Source organism: Pygoscelis adeliae, unplaced genomic scaffold, assembly GCF_000699105.1.
Source record: "Pygoscelis adeliae isolate BGI_AS28 unplaced genomic scaffold, ASM69910v1 Scaffold238, whole genome shotgun sequence".
Taxonomy (NCBI): Eukaryota; Metazoa; Chordata; class Aves; order Sphenisciformes; family Spheniscidae; genus Pygoscelis; species Pygoscelis adeliae.
Genome location: NW_008825285.1, coordinates 1,707,789 through 1,727,412, shown reverse-complemented (window position 1 = coordinate 1,727,412; position 19,624 = coordinate 1,707,789). Strand labels below are relative to the sequence as shown.

Genomic DNA, 19,624 nt, shown 5'->3' with positions numbered 1-19,624 from the left:
TTAGGTTTTGGAATGAGACTTTAATAAGCCAGGTTTTTTTTGATGACTTACAAGTGAACCACAATTACTTACTTGCATTCTAAGGTATTTAAGTGTAAGAGCAAGTTTTTGTAAGTTAAAAATAAGTAACAATTTCATACATTACTGAAACATTTTCTTAAGTTTTTGCTTGTGGATTATACAGTTTCATTCACAGTGCTAAATGTATATTGAATGTATGTGTTTCTGACACCTAGGTCATCACAAACTTAGTGAAAATGTTGAAATCTAGAGATACAAGGAGAAATTTCTGCCCACCAAATCACTGGCTCTCAGAACAAGAAAACATTAAAGCAGATAAGGTAAGAGTAATATCCTTTTTCTACATAGTCTTACAGGTGCCAAAGTTTCAATGGTAAAGTGTTTGATTCCTGACAATATCAATGATGTTGATGTTGCACAGATTTAGTGTGGTTTAAAATCTGGAGTAATGCAGCTTTTCTCTAATGTAAAAGTCTTGCATCTGTTAAGAAACCTTTATGTTAAATCACATTTCCACTCCATAAAGTAGAAACCACTCTACAATGCGACAGTGTAAGTCATCTGCATTTATAGCAGAGGAGAACTGAAAATCCGGTAGCATTTTGTTGCATTTTATTTTCTAGTTATTTTAAGTAGTTCTCGTAATAAAAATGCTAAATAAAAGAATTGCTCTATAGTGGGGGAAAAAAAAAACCCTCAAAATTATCTTCCAAAGTAAAAGAAAATTCAGGAGCATTTTCTGTACTTATCTCACCTAGAAATTACTTTTTTCTTTTCCTAAAAGCTTTTGAAAAAAATGGCATTGTTTGAGCTTAAAAAGCGTGTTATGTGTGTGCAAAAGAAAATGCTAATATGAATGTGCAAGAACATCCTTTGAATCATTGGAAACTTGGATCTTAAGAAGCTAGTTACACTCAGACTACCTTGCACTATTAGTTGTCTTAACAGCTGGAAGTTTTGCATGGAATAGTTACGCAGTGAATGCAGTGAACTCTTCTGTTTATTTTTTGATGATTGCACATTTGCTTGCCTTGTGTTCAAGATTTCCATTTCTCTGTGTGACAGTTCTTTATAGTTCTTAGGAAATAGTGCCTACACACCTTAGAGAAAGTAGTAGTAGTCTTTAAACTGTGATGCTAACCTGATTCTCAGTACAAAGTAAACAATTTATTTGACATCTCAAAATTCAAACTCAGCTTCTCTAGTATCTTAAATACCAGAATTTAATGTAACATTGCATGGTATTTTTAAATGATACGTGGACTTTATATTACATTGTTGTTAATTTTGCAGCTCATCTTTAAGGCACAAGTAGAAGGAGGAGGGATTAGAAATGAAGATACTTAGGCATTCAGACACACTCTTGAACATGACAGTTTTATGTATTTACTATGTAATAGTAAATTGTAGTATGTAATTAGATAATGTTTAACTGTAAAATACTGTTAATTTATTAGGTTACACAGCTGTATGTGCCATCCGCTAGACATGTCTGGAGAGTCAGAAGAATGGGCAGAATAGGACCATTGCAATCTACTTTGGATGGTAAGATACTGTCTGTGCAATTTTTGCTTTACTAAGTCAAAATAAGTTTGCCTTATGGAAAGAAAATCTGCCTTTTATAAAGAGCTCAGTTGAGTATTTTGTATAAAAGTCTTAACGATAGCCAAAGGCAAGGCAATCTTTCATAATTTTGTTTCAGATATTTAAAAAAAGTGTATTTGTATACGTGTGTGTATGTCTTTAGAATATTTAATGTATAACAGCTTTCCCCAAGCTTCTGCTGGGATTGAAGAGGTGAAATGATGAGGTGGACAAATGATATGTGTTAAAAATAGGCATATTAATATGTATAAAAGACAGTTGCATAAGATATAAAGCATTGAGGTTTTGCTCTTACCGTATACTATAAAGAAACTTCTTTATTATATATTAAACTGTAACAAACAAGCTTTAGGTACCATGATAAGTATTAGTTACTATTTATAAATATTGTCTCTAATTAGATAAGGCAGAAACTTAACCCCTTGAATTACTCAAAATATCTGACTTTATGGAACTTCCAAAGAAAGATGAGAGAATTGGACCAACTTAGCAATCAGGGTAAATTTACACTAGTTTAGCTGTGCCAATATACTTTCTCATGTAGACAGTCTGTTTCTTTCAGCTTTTCATACCTTTGTATCTTCACTATTCTAGAATTTTACCTTGCTATGCTTAGGTAAAATAGTCATTAAATCACTAATACTTGTGAAGATTTAATAATGAATTAAAAATGAGGCCTTTAGGAAGCAAAATGATTCATCTATGAGAGTCCATACTCTCTTTCAAGATGATGTAATCTGCTTGAGTATCTTAGCCAGATACAGTAGATCATGTATAGAAGACTGTAGCCTTTGAATGCTGCCACAGTTGTACAGAATTAAGGGCTTTGTCCAAGATTGAAACCTAAGGACTTCTTATAATGATATTTTTTATTTGAATAGCTATGATGGTATAAGTTTACTTTGATTACCTTATTAGTCTGGTTGCCAGATAACAACTAGTTGGTCCAGTGTAAGTACTCCTCAGAATTTTGAATCTAATATTTTTTCAGTTTAGTTTCTCTCTTTGGAATCGCCTATTCTAAGTGATTGATAATACGAAATCTTAAAAGCAGGTGTTTTAGCAAAAATTGCCAGGCTTCAACAGGCCCGTATCCTGTATACCTTATGGACTCTACATCAGTAATCCCCGTTTCTTCCATTGACCTACATTGCTCTTGACAGCCATACTGTCTTGATGTTCTCCACCATCAGACCTGTTCCACATTTATTACTTCCAGATTCTCCCCATGTGACTAGTCTGCTAGTCTCCTTCCCTTCATACACACAGTATCTTGAGCTCTCTCCCTTGTCTTCCTTTCCATAATAGCACCAGTTCCCTCTGTTTCATTAGTTGCCTTGGTTTGGGCAGTTGGTGGATGAGGAATGCATGTGCTGTGGCTGCTGCGGAGCAGGTCCATGCCCTCATTTTGCCGGCTGGCTGTCAGACAAGCTAACACACTGAACAGAGCAGATAACTGAGCTCTCCTTGCTGTTTCTGTAATCAGGTCACTAAAGGAATTTCTCTTCTCTATCCAGTTGAAACTTCTCACAAAACTTAGTATTTTTGTATCTCCTATTCTCTGTCAAAGTTAAAATTCAGCTGGTTAGCTCAAAAGGTGTGTTGGAGGCAAGATGGTGAGGAAAGATGACACAGTGTGTTCATATAAACCTCGTTTTCATACAAAATCAGGCTGAAAAAAGTGCCATTAACATGAATGTGTGAAAATAAGCCGGTAACAATGTGCACATGACTTGTTTAATCCCTCTTGACTCCATATGGGTTAAAGCCAATTAGCATGAAAGTACTGCTGAATCACATATGGTCATGTTTATTTGTGCTTTTTCATTTACTTAAATGGCAGACTCTAAATGCCCTCTGTGTTGATGACTCCATCCCATATTTCTCTTTAAAGAAAGAAGCTGTGATGGAGAAATGCAGATAAAATTGACTAATTGGCTGGAATAATTGAACTGTCGAAGTCATGTAGTAGTTTACCTTTGCTGTACATGCACTTTTTATTTAAAATGCTTTTAACCCTTAGCTTAATAGGCTGCATACATTGGCTTTAATTAAAAATGTTTACTGAGTAAACTAAGGGTAATCACAGATAAGCATTTTATCAGAAATTCCAAAGGCTTGCAACGTTGAAACCTGACCCAAATGAATATACATCAAATATATAGTGATGTTTTGGGTCACGTCATGTTAAATTGGTGCTTAAAATATCCCTACTTAAAGTGCTTTGACGAGTAGAAAAAAAAAAAAAGAACATTGAATTGATGTCCAGTTGCAGAAGGGCAGCAAAATGCTAGTCACCACAGGTAGGAGCCAAAGGAAAAACTTGAAACTGTCATCATAAACTTCCAGACTGGGTAGTAACGTGAAGCATTTACTTTTGTTCTGTAATATGGTCTATAAATAGTATAGACTGTGGAGTCTTTTTGAGAAGGTGGTTATTAAACATGAAAATGGAACAACTAAGGAGTTGTGGGTTTTGTTTCCTCTGCAGACTGAAGCTAGGTGGACCTTTAACCACAGTGTCTAGCCAGCGAGCAATACCATTTTTTTTGCTGCACTTAATTAATTTACGGTCAGATATGTGCTCAGCTGAGTTTCTTCCCATGCAGTTAGAGCAGGATTGTCACTTCTACTGTGCATCATCTCAAGTTGAGTTGTTTCCTAAAAAGTCCTCTGGGTATAATAAGAAGGTTCAAAGGAGCTGCATGGTAGCTTGGGAACTGCATGCAATTGAGTCTCTCCGTTGCTGTGGCTTCTTGAATTCTTTTCTAATCTTTTTTTCTTGAGCACATTATACAATTTCTCGATGTTCTTCTCACTGTTTCTGCAGTGACTAGGATTTAATGTGATTACTGCGACCTTGCTGTTGGGAGAGAAAACCCATTGAAATAAACGTTATCTTTCTGTTGGTTTCATTAGATTTGGTTTAGTTCTTAGTTTTTATGCCTAAAATGATTTGATTGAAAGTAGATGTTGTAGTTGAAAGCACAATACCTTCAAACTATTTTGATCATTGGGGTGGGAATATTGTGTATTCCTGCAATGAAAATTCTAATTACTTACAACTTCTTAATTGTCTTTTGTATATATTTTTTCTGAATTGAAAAATTAAAATATCAGTAATAAGAAAATAACTTTTTTTCTGCTGAATAAAATAAAAAATGCAGGAGCACTTATTTTTGTACACATTTTGTTTTTGGTGTGTTTTTACTACTTATATTTCAGTTTGCCTGCAGAAACTAATGTTTAAAGAAAGGTAAGGCTTGGTGTGACTGTTTAGTAAATAAGCTATTTTAATGTATGTATTCTTATACAAAGTAAATTGAGTCACTTGATACAAAATAAACTGTTTAAAAAAAATCTTTTCAGAATTTTAAAAATTATTGTTTCTATTTTAAGTGGGTTTGGAACCAGCACCTCTTTCTGTATCTGAAGAACGACAACTTGCAATTCTGACAGAGCTACCTTTTGTAGTTCCTTTTGAAGAAAGAGTAAAGGTACCTAATTTCTAATTTAATATGCAATTGGTTTTTAGTTTTTTGTTTTCAGTAAGTGTAAAAAGAGCACTTAGCTAAGTAGAAACTGGATCGTTTCCCTGCAGAAGGATATGACAGGCCATACTGTTTTTCTTCAGTACTCATGTGGCAACTGAACATGTGAAGTTAATTACTTTTCTCTTTTTTTACTAGTTATATTACCCTTTATAATAATTGCATTAAAATTAAAAACATGTATTTCAAGATATATGAGAGCAGTTGTATGCTTATAATAAACTGCAGTCCTGATTCAATGATTGATCTGCATGATTGCACCCTCTTGTGGTAAGCAGAGCACTAACTAGTTGTGTATCTGTAATAAACAGATTGCAAGGTCAAGACTGGAGACTTTTGTGCAGTGGGTGGATTACTCAGAATGAGATGATGGATGTCCATTTTGGGAAAATAACGCCTAGAGATTAAATTTCTGCATTCATAGCTGAGTAGCTGAATTTTAATAGAGTATGTAGTTTAAAACTCACAAGATTCTTGTACTATTTGACTTGCTTTTGAATGTTTTCTAGATTTTAAATATGTAATTGTTAGTTCTATTACCTATTTCAGTTTGCATCTTTTTTTTTTTAAAGCTATTATTCTGTTACCATAATTCTTTTTCTGAACTGCTTTTGTTGTCAACAGTATCAATTACTTAAAAACTGCTCCCTCAAATGTCTTAGAAACATGAAGTTGCAAGACATCATCAAGGGAATGAAGAGTAGTTCCATAGGGAAAGTAAATCAGTATTTGTCAAAAAAAGACAGTGACAGCTTTGGTAGAAAAGAAGTGTTTTTTCCAGGCTTCTATGAAACAGTTGTTCCAACAGAACATCTTAATACTGTATGGCAATATTGCACTAGGATTACAGGGGAACAGTTGGAAGTGACCTCGAGCAGGGGTCTGTATGTCACGATTTAGTCACTGTCTACAACCTCTGGACTTCTTAAAGCTATGTTGAGATGCACATATCTTAAGTTTCTGGAATTTATAAAACTTTGTCTGGTTTTATCACAAAAACTGAAATCATAACAATTGGATGAGAGTTTGGAGAGAAGGATAAAGCTGTAGACTGAACTTTTATAGTTCAAAGAGGAGATCCTCTTATACGGCTTTTTGGACAAAACATGGCCCTTTTTCTGTAACAGTGGGAGTCAACATCCTTTTGGAGTCTCCCACTGCCCCTGCAAAACAACTTGCAATAAGGGGAGAAGATACCTTATCTGTTTTTTGTGATTTTTTTTTTTTCCTTCTTTCTTCCAGTTGCATCTATTACGCTGTGATTTAATGTGGTGATACAGCTCAATGCTGTTTCCATGTGTGGGTTGTTCCATTTGTCCTTTCATTTTCTGACTTCCTTATGAGACTTTTGCCTTGAATTACCAGATATTAGATACTCCTACAAGCAATTGAGTCCAGTTTCATGGTAGGCTCCTCAGCCTTCTGACCATGAGGGATGTTATCTTCTTTAGCCTTAAGGCACATTGATGTGCACCTTTCAGTCTGATATTTACCTGTGGGAGGTAATAAATCCAATTTGTATCAAGTGCCTTGGTTCTCACTTAAGCCATAGTTTCGTCAGCTTTCCTATGGTGTTGTTATTTCTATGGTGTGTATGTCAGTCAGCATTGCTTGCTTTTCCATGTGTTAGTCTGAAGTAATTGCAAATGCTTCAGTTATGCATTAGGGTTCTTATTTTCAGGACTAACATATGCATGAACGTTGGATTATGTAGGAGTCCAGACTCTGCATCAAGAAGAATTTTGCTATGAGATACACCTCCAAGCGATTCTTTCCATCTAGTGTTGTGTAGCAATAGTTAATAAACCGTATCCAGCCATGCTTGAGGAAGGAGAATGGTGGTGAGCATATTCTCATGCCCTGTACATAAAAAGAAGGTGTCTGTGGCTGTGTGTCTTGATGTCATAGAACTGTAGAAAAATTTAGGTAAGAAGGGACCTCTGGAGGTACTCTAGTCTACATCCTTCCTCGTGCAGGAATAACTTCAGAGTTGGATCAGGATGCTCAAGGACTTGTCCAGATGAGTTTTGACTGTCTCCAGAAATGGAGATTTCACAAACTCTTCGTGTAACCTCTTCTGATACTTAATCACTCTCATTATGGTTTTTTTTTTCCTTTATGTCCATTCAGCATTTCTGTTTCTGCAGCTTATGACTATTTTCTCTTGCCTTCCTGCTGTGTACCTTAGGGAAGAATCTGGCTTTGTCTATGCTATAATCCTCCTGGTTGGAGAGCATCTTCTCCACTAGCTACAGTTGTCCATAGAAACAGTAGGTTTGAGACCTTACTCTAGCTTTGTCTGCTGTTGTCAGATTTTCCTTTTTCATGGTAAATTTGTTGTTTTTAAACATCCCTGGAGACTCTTACTTAATCTTCTCAGTTAAGAAAGCAGTCTGTGATATTATTGGGAGATTATATCCCTTGGAAAATGTACTAGACTATTTATTGAATATGGGAAGGATGCAAGAGAGGACATAGTAGACAGACACTCCCTGGATTGAGGGTATATTGAGCATTATTATACATTAGGCAACCCCCTCCCATGCTATATCTTGGCATAGAAGCACAGTTACAGTTACTCTTCAGGTGAACTGTAACAGGTTCCTGTTGTGAAGACTTGCAAAGGGACAATGTGAAGTTCAATTTGTACATCAGCTGGCATTATTTTCTTGAATTGGTGTGATGCTCTGGTTCTTTGTTTAATATGGCAGTGCTATGCACTATTTTGCTTTGAATTATTTGCTCACTGCTCCTGAGAGGAGTACCGATACCTAATTCCTTGTTACTGGGAATGTTCCTAAGCGTTACAAAAATGACAAAAATTTGTTTACTAGCATTGAGGATTGCCTCCGTGTGTGCAGAATACTCGTGACTTTTTCCCTTTGTTTTTGTATACTTTGCATTTCAGAACTCTGAAAGTTAGGGAGGGGAAACTGGAATCACTGACACAATGTCTGTAGATGTGCCTCTTTATGTAGAAAGAATTGAGGATGATATCTTAGCACGAAAAAGTTTTTTGCATGTCTGTCCCCTCTCCTTCCCTCCCCTGGGACATGGCTCTATTATGTTTCTGCAGCTCGATGAGAGAGAGGACAAATCACTTGAAAGTGAGTGCCCAGAAGCAACTCAAAGGACAGTAAGAGTAGTGAATAACCATCTCTCATTGAATATTTAGATCTGCACAATGACATCATTTCTCTTTTCACTAATTTTAACAGATTTTTCAAAGACTGATCTATGCTGATAAACAAGAAGTGCAAGGAGATGGGCCATTTTTGGATGGAATTAATGTCACTATCAGAAGAAATTATATTTATGAAGATGCTTATGATAAACTTTCTCCTGAAAATGGTAGGTTTACAATTAAGTTATCATCAGCTTGTTTATAACATTTAACCGTTCTTACCATGTAGTTACATATTTGCCTACTTGAGTAGGATGTTAAAAGTATATCAGCTCTAAGATTTGAAGATCCGTATAAAGTTAAATTTCCTCATTTTTACGTAAAGTAATTCTCATCCACATTGTTTCTGATTATTGCAGTCTTAAATAAGACCATTTAACCCACCCTTCCTTAGTTTAAACCTACTTTTATGGGGCTTTTCTTCTCATTTACTGTCCAAATAATTGTACTTTGTGTATTTATCTATGTAGTTCATTAGATATTATCCGTTTTGGTAATCGGTTTCAACAAAAATACCTAGACTGCACAGGATTTGCTAGGTACAGTCTGTCTGATAAGGATAATACAGTGTACTTTATAGTGATAGTATGTAGTAGTATATATTTTACCACATTGATTTAAATCATATCTTGGTGTGAATTTGTGTGAGAGCAGTTGCTCTAGAAGCCAAAATTCCAATGTAGATGAAGCCTGCCAAAATAAAGTCCTTATTAGTTATATGGTATTTTTGCATATAAAAAGAATATTTGCCAAACACTTTAGGTTTGCCGTGTGAATCTCACCTGCTGTGCCATGTAAGTTCCTTCCTGGAGAACTGCTTAGTTTAGACAGGAAGAAGAAGAGGTGTTGATATTCTTGGTTTGTATAAAATTACTGGAGATCATGCCTTTTCTTAATTTCCTTTACTCTGGTAGTATTAAAGATACTATTCTATTTATAAATAGAATTTTGTATTTCAACACCTGTGTTTAAAACTGTAACTACCTAAAAGAAGCACATTTAGACTTTTTTTTTTAAAGTACAAATTAAGTTCTCCTGTTTTTGGAAAGTTTTAAAGGTTCATCAGGAGATGTCACTGTATAATCATCTAGAGATTATATGTGCAATTGACTGTTTAGCCTCTTTCCTAGTGGTTGTGAATAGTTTCATTATACTAAGTTTAGTATGAGTCATTAACTGGTTTCTTAAAAAGAGAAAGATGAACTGGAATTGGAAAATAGAAAAAGTTGAGTCTGTTGTGTTCCTCCTCCTTCTCCCCCAAATGTATGAAAGTACAATTCAGAAACTGCAGTCTAAGCTTTTGAATAATGCAATGTCAAGTAACAGGCAAGTCAACCTATTTGTTTAATAAGAAGATAGCTTTAAATGAGAAACACGTTTTCTGTGAAGACTACATTTTGACTTAACGTAGTTTTCTTAAACTACAAAAGCAGCTTTAGAATGCATGTTTCCTAAACTTAATCTACAGTCTGACAATCTGGGTACTGGGATGTGTTCCACCTTTAGTGAGGTCACAGGCAATATGAAATTGAGGGGAATAGTCAATATACTGCAAAGTCAGGTTGCCGCTGAGATGGCCCTCAACAGACTGAAGAAGAGAGCTTACAGAAGCCTCATGAAGTTTAGGAAAGACCAAAGCAAAATCCTGTACCTGGGCTGTAATAACCCCATGTAGCAGTACAGACTGAGCACTGACTGGCTGGAAAGCTGTTTTCAATAAAGGACTGCGGGGTTCATAGTGAACAACAAATAGAACAAATAAAGAGTTTGCCTTGATGAGATGAAAACTAGCTGCATACTGGGCTGTGTTAGGAAGAACATACCAGCACTGATGAACTGTGTCCAGCTTTGGGCATCCCAGTACAAAAAAAGACATTAACATACAAGAATGTGTCCTGCAGAAGGCCTCTAAGACGATACAGGGGACTGAAGCACATGGCATATGAGAAGAAGCTGAGAGAACTGGGTTTGTTCAGTCTTAAAACAGAAAAGGCTAAAGGGAAATTGTTGCTGCTGCAACTGGGAGGTTACAGAAGCCTGTTTGATAAAGTGCAGTGGTGACATGTAGCAGCAAGGGAAATTTTTACTGGACATACATAGAAAAAGCATTTCACCGTGAGACTTGTTAAGCACTGAAATGGGCTGTCCAGAGAGGCTGTGAAATCTCCATCATTGGAGAACTCAAATGGACTAAGGCACTGAGCATCCTGATCTAACTTGGAAATTGGCCGTGCTTTCAATGTGGGGATTTTGGACCATATGAGGTCTCTTCCAACCTGAACTGTTCTATGATTCTGTCAAGCTTTCTGTTCAGCAAAAAGAGCTTTTGTATTAATAAAAAATTTATCTGCATATGCATGTATATAGTTCCAGATAACGTTTTCAGCCTTTCCTTCGGAAGAAAATTACTCTTATAAAACAGTGACAAGGGAGAACCCAATAAGCTCGTAGCAAGCAATTGGAAGTAGAGTAATCTCTAGGTGAAGATTTATGTCTCCTTTACAGGTATAGAGAAGCCATAGTGGTAGTTGGCCATTGAAGTCTGAAAACCTGTTTTTCTGCATGTGTGCGTGATACACCATGTATATGCACGTATACACGCACATATATACACAATGCTATCTAGTACTGTACTAGTGCTATTTTGCATCAATAAAGACTAAATTAGAAGGTTGGACCTTTTTAAAAAAGCCGGTATTCTGAGACAGTATAACTTTTTAAAATATTTTTAGTTCTGGAGTAGGTCAGGCACCACATGGGAGAGCAAAACAGAAGAAATTCCTGAGAATTTTAAGAGACACAATTTCAAGGCTATAGACTGAATTGATTAAAATCGATCTGGGAGATTGAACAGGTGATAGATGAGGTCCTAGAATTGATCAGGAGAGAGCGAAGAACATTGATTTGGAAGAGGCATCCAGTTTGTCTACCGGCCCTGAGAAAAGAGGTGTTCAAAGTTAATGTTTCCATAGAACCTTAACTGAGATCATTAAGAAAACAAGCTTGGAATAGCAAAAATGTACTAGGTTGGTTCTTGTGGGTTTATATTTTTATTTGGTTATCATATGCTTAATAATGTGCAAGCATTTCTCATATTTCTCAATTTTTTTTTCCTCTGTGAGTGGAATTTTCAGAATATCCCATAATAGTCTCCAGTGGACTCCAGTAACAGTTTAGTTACAGCTAGAAGCTGTATAAATTATAAAATTGAACTTCTTTTCAGAGATTGTGCTAACTTGCTCCACCTCTGCCTGGTCACCTGTTTTGACATGTGAATTTGTTTTAGGACCATTTTCCCCTCCTTGCTGTAAAATCTGATTGTCAGTACACAGAGGAAGAGACCAATAACTGATTTTCTTTGTAAGGCCCCAAAAAGCACTAAACCAACATTTTCCATATATAAAACTTTTAAACATTAATGCTCAATATCTCAGGAGTCTCCAGACAAAGTATGTCTGTATGCTTGAGACTCTTTTGCCAGCGTAACTGTGTTCTATTTTCTTGCTTTGAATGGTGGTGAGATAGTGGACCTGTTGCAGCACCTGTGGCTAAAAATGGCCATCCTGTATTTCCAGCCAGCAGAATTTTTGTGTGGGAGAGCGTTTCACTTGAATGAGGAACGAGAAAGTAATTTTTAAGAATAGCCGAGTGTAAAATTGGGAAGTTACTAGTAGATGTAGAGGCATTTGCTAATGAGAGAATGTGAGTAAGACTTAGTGGTCCAGGAGAGATTCTGTTGCTACGAGGTGCTGAAGATTCTTTCATGAACATCAGCTGTCCATCCATAGTGTGTGCATTTGTAGCACATGGAAGCAGTAGAAGGTTTTATTGTTACTGGTTTATTACTGGTTGCTTTGCTGGGACACAAGTGTAGTCAGTGCAAGGGTTCAAATAAAAGCTGTGTATTTGGTTAGATCGTTGGAAGCCTTCCCTGAATTGAGCAAAAAGGCCCTCCTTCCCTGTTATGTATACATAGTTCAAGGACTAAATATTGCTTGCTTTCTCAAGTAGCAGCATTCTATGAAACAAGCAGAACACCTACCTTCAGAACATGCCCACCTTTACCACAGCTTGCTCACTGGAATTATGTGACATAGCAATAAGTCCAAAGTATCAAAAATATTAAGTTCAATTTCAAATAATATTATCTAATGATGTAGCTTAACAGTCAGCCCCTCTAAGGGAATGCAGTGCTTATTGACGGTTCCTTCAGACAGGAGAAAGTTGAACCTTGCATTCATAATACTTTACATAAATAGAATTTTCAAATTGTTCTTGGGCTTCTTTAAAATATTTTGTAGGGTTTTTTTTCTTGCCCTACCTAGTGTCTTTCCACTCCATCTTTTGATGACTCTTAAAGCAAGACCCTTTGTACAAAGTGAGTTTTATATACTGAATATTCCAAAATTCAAGCCAGTAATAGATTTTTGCTACAGTACTATTTACTAGTTCCATTTTTATATAAAATTAGCGTAGATATGTTTGTATGTGTAGTTACATGTGTTTTTATCCAAACAAAATTCAAGCAGATAGTTCTATTTGAGTTTGTCTCTCTCCTTTCTCTGCAGAACCTGACCTAAAAAAGCGCATTCGTGTTCACTTACTTAATGCACATGGTCTTGATGAAGCTGGTATTGATGGTGGTGGAATTTTCAGAGAATTTCTGAATGAACTACTTAAATCAGGATTTAACCCTAACCAGGGATTTTTTAAGACCACCAATGAGGGACTTCTTTACCCCAACCCTGCTGCACAGATGCTTGTTGGAGACTCTTACGCCAGACATTACTACTTTCTTGGAAGAATGCTTGGAAAGGTAAAAATAGTGTTGTATAATATAAAACTATAGCAGTGCTGAAATGATTCAGTAATGTTTTTTTCTTTTTAGATAGGTGTAGATGGGGAAAAAAATGATGATTTCTCTAGATGTTGGAACTGAACATTATTTCCACATATCACCCAAATTTCTGGTTCATTTTAATGCTACATACTTGAGAAGTACAGAGAATTTGAGATACCCTGACTGCCAGTTGAGCAAAGTGTGCATATGTCTGCTTCTGTGTTTATCCTCTTGCTTAAAGTTAAGTTGATTGAAGCCAATAGAACTACGCTGCTTATGATGATTTTTAACCTGGAGCTTTCTGGAATTTGTCTGCAGTTGCATTTTCATCATTTGGAATATATGAAATTAATATTTTCAGAAGCAAACAGTTTCTAGTTGTCTGAGGTGTACAATTCTTGCTAGCATTTAAAATTTGCCATGGGCATTTACCATACTTCAGAGCCATATGCAAATTGTTTCACTTACTCTGCTTGGGTTTTTGTACATTTTGCGTCTTTCTTGAGTTTTAGTGCTTGATATTTTGGTGTTATGAACGTTCAAAGACTAATACACACTTGTTGAGCTAGATGAAAAATGCAGGGGTAAAAAAGAAAAAAGAGAGAAACCATTACAAACATTCACTACATTCAGTTTTCTTTTGTGGTCACGTTTAGTATTGAGGCTATTTCCTTCTAAGCCTGAAATAATCTTTGTAAAGCTAATAACTGTGAAACAAAGTTTGGAATACAAATTCTATTTCAGAAAAAAATGTATTGATTGCTACTCAGCTATCTAAAACTGAAGGTATTTAAGATGTAAAAGTCCCATTTAACTGCCTGAATTATTTTGGAGGCTAAAATCCTGCTGACTTGCGGCGAGATTTAACATACAGTTGCGTGTCCTTTCAGCGTAGCTGGAAGCGGTTTAAGAGGTTGTTGTTGGCAAACTTGAGTTGTTGAAAGAGTGCTGTTCTTTAGAGTTGCCAGTCAACTGATTTAGATTAAACTGACACTTTGTAGGCAAATTCTCTGCTAATGCATCCTAGCTATTGCAATGTCCTAACTTGTTAAATAATGAAAATTTCAAATCGGCCATTTCAATAAAATAATCTTTGAAGGATGTTCCTGCTCTTAATGGGAGATGGATTAAGTACTAATACAATAGTTTGTAATTATGACCTATGTTACATATCCAAGGCTTCATTTTATTTCTGCATCTCTGGATTTTTGGAGTGGGGAAGCAAATACTGCTGTGGTATCATGAGGAAGTTACTTCACTCCAAAAATGTTTGGTGTTTATCTAGGAATGGGGCAGGGCTCAATTGTCGAGGGGAAGTTTGAAACATTTTTTCAAAAAGAGAGTGTAGTTTTGAATCTTTGATTTCCTTTGTCAAAACAACACGTTGCCTTCTGTAATTGGATTTCAAATATTAGCGTAAAGACAGAAGTTGCAAAATGTGTTCTATCTCCATAGAGTGCTACAAGTATAGTCTTGGTTTTGTCTTTTTAAAATCAGAGGATCTATTATTTAACATTTTGAAAGCATAAATTGTTTTTGTATTTGCAGAATGTTTACATAAGGTAAGAATTGACAGTGTTATTTAATAATTACCCCTACCCAGGTGCACAGACACCTTTTTAGTAGTGTATTTAGAGACTTGATGAATTAAACAGAAAGATAAGGCACGACCATACTATTCAAAACCTGCCAGTATTGTGATCTTGGTTAAGTTATTGAATACTCACTCACCCATTTTCAAAAATGTGTCCATTTTATGCTTTGCACAAGGTTATTTGAGAGCAATAGTGGATTATTAAAAGCCCCTTTGTAAACAAAATAGATATAATGCAAAGGAAGCAATCAGGCATCCACAGCAATTTCTTATTTGTGGAAACCAGTATGTAAAGAGTGCTACCTCCAAAAACTCTCACGTAAGAAGTTTCAATGTTATCAGAAAACAAATACATTAAAATATAATAATTTATAGAAATTCTCTGTCTCTTGGTAACCATTTCATACTAATATCCAAATGCATTTAACTTTCAGTACCGTGGATTTACACCTATGGTGTAATTCAGATTTAGATTTAATTCAGTTTTTCTTCTCATCAGGAAGTTTCTAACAGCTTGACATCTGTGTTAATTGGTCAGTTCAGAAGTAGAAATATCTGAAAATTTAAAACTTATCTTTAAAAATGGTGTGTCTAAAAAATTTAAATTATTTTAATCCTAGATAAATTATTGACTCTTTGGGGTGTATTTCTGTAGTTCGTGAAGAAATGGACATCTATATACTATACACACTGCATGGCTGTCCATGCAACTTTTACTGATCACTGAATGAGCAAAAGGTCTTGTAGAAAGAATATCGTGATCATGTAATTGCATATGTTGTCTGAAATCTTAAAAAAAAAAAAAAAGGGCAGAAATTAGTTTGCTTAAACAACAGCTACTCAAACACTTCCAAAGTTTACATTTCTCAACTTTCAGTGACTTTACTCTGTAATGTAAATATTATTTTAACACTGGTGCCTTTTAAGCATTTTCCTTTCTCTTCCTTGAAAGTAAAAGCTCAGCTTACCATGCAGACCTCGGGTAGCAGTCTCCCACCACCGGCAGGGTTTGAAACTCAAGAACCTTTCAGTTTTGCCCACTGAAGCATAGCAGTGAGTTTCTGAGTCCCAGGCTTTGCTTGAGAGCTGAGGGTGTCCTGGGCTGTCAGTGATGTTCAGACAGAGGTGTTCTAGCCCCAAATTCTCTTTGTTGTCCTCTCTGGAAAGTAAAAGTCATGTTGTCCCATGTGGTGTCCCAGAAGTATGGATGGAACACTAATCCTTTTGCTTTCTCAGTAGGTAAGATTGGGCTGTGAGGAGGCACCTGATTTAGTTTAACTTCCTTACCACCAGTTCTATCAGCACTAAAAATCTTTCCACATGCAGACTTTCCTGCTGTGGCTTCAGCAATGTAGTGGACTTGGCTCACAGGAACACAAAAGTTGTTACCCTGGCAGGCTGCCAAAACTGTGAGCAATGTAGCCAGAGAAGGGAAGTTTGGAAGGAACACCTGAGAATCTTAAGTGAGGATTTTCTCCATGCTGATTCTTGAATGGTCTGCTGCAAACCTGGAAGAGGGAAACGCTGGTTAACCATTTCAGCAGAAACAGTGATCAGTAGAACAGTGGCAGATACAGAACTTCACCATGCTCAGACCTAACCTTAGTCTTGTATACTGTATTATCTTTCTCCCTTTCCTGCTTACATTTGCATCTATTAAATGATGTTAATGTGATGGATGTTGTCGAAAAGGACATTCTTTGCATTTGGAATGACTTGACATCAAGTAGATAATTCTTATGATAATTACTTAAATTTCATGAAGTATCAGCGTTAGTTTAAGAATATGGCAGGAAGTCCATAGAAAGATTAGAATGATAATTTTTATGGTTTCCTGTTCTCCCTTTTTGGTGTAAACCTGCTAGTTCTTGCATATATTATGTTTTGCAATGAATCTCTCTGCACCTTTAACAAAGTGACTCTTTCTGACAGTAGAGATTTTTGCCTAATACACTCAGTATCTTTGATTATACTGAATTCAGCCATTTCCATATCTCTTCTCTTATTCCAGCATATTGAAGAGCACTAGTGAGTCATGCATTCATGTTGCAGAAGAACATACGCACTGTCTTTGAAATACAATATTAAGTCTCTTTTCCTAAGCAATCTGCAGTCCTTGGAAGACACTGGAGATTTCTGAAAAGATTTAGATTTGTTTTGCCAAGACAGCTTTTGTCTTAAATGGTTGGGAAGTCAGTATAAAGAACAAAACATGGTGTTTTGAGGAGGAGTTGTAATTTTGAACAGAGTCCTTCCTTTGTGGAGCCAAATGAAGAACTTGGATAGAAGAAGCAGGAAGGACTGAACAAAATTAATGTGCTTATTTTAAATTTTAGCATTATTTTGATGATGGATAGATGAGACCATCTAGGTTTAGTCTTTGATCATTAATATTTAGTGTTATAGAGGAGGTCAGTAATTTGCGTGGCCTAGTGGATATTATATTGATGAAGGTTTAAGTTGTTTATTTCCATAGGACTTTTTGTAAGTTACTATACTGATTTAAGATATAATGGACTGTTCTGTGCACATATCTAAATGTTGTTAAACTTTTATAATTGGAAAAAAGTTATAAAATATGTCTTTTGGAAAAATTAAACATTAGCAGGGTAATAGTAGATCAAATACAAATTTTATTACCCTAGTAGTGAATGTGGGACCGTTAATTATTTGGATTATTTTTCTGTATCTTAGAGAGTATGCCTTGCATTTATAGTTTGTAACTTTGAATAGAGCTGTGATAGATCATTTGTTGTGTGAGATATTATTCCTGGCTGGAAGGTACAGTTCTGAGATTAGCAGTGTCTACAGTATCCATTTTGCAGAAAAACTAAAGTAGTTCTTAATCATCCTGGGGCCTTATCTAAAATGGATTGAATCAGTGGGAGTCTTTTCACAGCAAGATCTGGATCAGATCCTGAACTCTTAAATCATGAGTAAGCTGCACATACAGAGTTAAAACCTTCAAGCAAATGTTTCTAGTAACATATTGATGTGCCCTTTTTGCACCAAAAGCTTGTAGAGAGGAAACAAAGCAAGAAAACTCTACAGTGAGAAGAACTGGGTTTTGTATACTTGAATATTTGATGGGATGGTGCATCAAGCATTGCGCTGCTACTCTTCCTCTGTTTCTCTGACTGTTGAAGGGTTGTTTTGTTTTTTCTTCCTTCCGATTTTTAGGCTACCCTTTCCCTTTGCTTATTGTTCATTTAATTAAGATCCGCTTTGGCTTGGCTTAAATCAGTACACTCTTAATTGATTTGTGCTGCAGCTTGATGCTACTAGTACCTAGAAAGGTAGGTATGGAATTAGTGATACTGATACAAAAAGAAGGTAATTTGTATAACCTTTTTGTTTTATTAATTTCAGTTACCCTGCACATGATTTTGTAGACTCAGCATTCTACTTAAAAGCAAGTTAGCTGATCTTTTGTCTCAGAAAATCCTGAATCATCTGAAATGGAATCAAAACAGGAATTTACCATGTAAAGTGGCATGCTCTTTAATTATACTTTTACAGTGCAGAAACACAATCATACCTTATGGAAGTTATTTCATGATTTATGAATGTAGATGTAAACTAATCTGAATCTATTTTCTGACATGGTTATTCAGCTTGATATTCCTTTGTGTACTGGTTCATTTAACATAACTAATTATCTTTTGATTACAAATAGCTACGTTAGTACTAACCTTGTAAATATATGTCTAGCACTAAAAGACTACTGAAATGTGGTGTTTTAACTCTAAATCTTTAGGAATGAAAAGTGTGTATTGATGGATTGTGATATTTATTGGGTCATAATGTATTTAAATTTTCTTTAATGCATATGTTAGTGATTGTTTACCGTGATAAAGTGCATAGGGGTCTCTGCAAGGAGTTCTGCATGGAAAGAATTACCTCATGTCAGTGGTCACTCCTCAATTAAAAGTTCCATTAGCAGATGATTCCTGCTTCTGGTTTGTGTACTGATTGCATTTTATTGCCTCTAAATCAGGCTCCTAGACAGGGAATAAATAAACAGTTAGAGTGTGTGGTAATGGTATCCTGATCTTTTTTCCACAGCTGGGAACACCTATGTCCATTTCAATCAATTAGGTTTGGAATATTTACTGAAATTCTTTAATCTATTTGAACTGTCTTCAAAAATGACTAGTTTCACTGCTATTAAAATACAGATTTATCTTAGAAGCATATCCAGAGGTTAGTTATATAGTAGTAAATGTTTCAGTTTTTCAGAAGATTAGAACTTAAATAAGGAGGAGATGTCTTCCTGTTATCTTCAGTTCTTACTAAATTATGTTTAAATTTGAGACAAGAAAAATCTATTAAGCCTTTACTGGAACTTCAGCAGTGAATGATAACTATCAGTTATCCAGTGCATCCACAGGTTCTTCTAGTCCTTCCCTCTCCTGTCCCTCAAAACCCCCCAAATGACATTGATAGCAATTTCTATCATACACATGGTATAAGTTACAGAGATAATTGTTCCTATTAAAACAGAAAGAAAGTACTAAGCTGATGAAATGGTGGTTTTCTGCAAGTACCAACATTTCTGAAGCATTCTTATTTTGGTAGTAAAAGTTCTTGTAATAAAATTAAATGTCCTAAATTCTTAGAATAAAAACACTAGCATGACTTTCCATTTTTAAATTAAAAATTAACTCAAGGTCATTATACTTGATATGCTCCGATGGAGTCTTTGGAAATGGGTCCCTACATTTTTATGGTAATGTGTTCATGAGTTGGTCATGAGTTTGTCTTGTGCTTACCACACACCTGCAATCCATTTCAGATATTTACACTGACTGCAGCAAATTTGACAGGCA

At 35.6% G+C, this 19,624-nt stretch overlaps 1 protein-coding gene across 1 annotated transcript in view; it reads left to right on the top strand.

Moving 5' to 3' along the window:
• The window catches only part of UBE3C (ubiquitin protein ligase E3C), an 83,003-nt gene that overhangs the window by 37,253 nt on the left and 26,126 nt on the right, over positions 1 to 19,624 (top strand). The window contains exons 14-18 of the mRNA XM_009329889.1: positions 237 to 341; positions 1,479 to 1,566; positions 5,026 to 5,123; positions 8,396 to 8,528; positions 12,930 to 13,177. Of these exons, the coding sequence (XP_009328164.1) occupies positions 237 to 341; positions 1,479 to 1,566; positions 5,026 to 5,123; positions 8,396 to 8,528; positions 12,930 to 13,177 (672 nt within the window). The remainder of the gene's footprint in view (positions 1 to 236; positions 342 to 1,478; positions 1,567 to 5,025; positions 5,124 to 8,395; positions 8,529 to 12,929; positions 13,178 to 19,624) is intronic.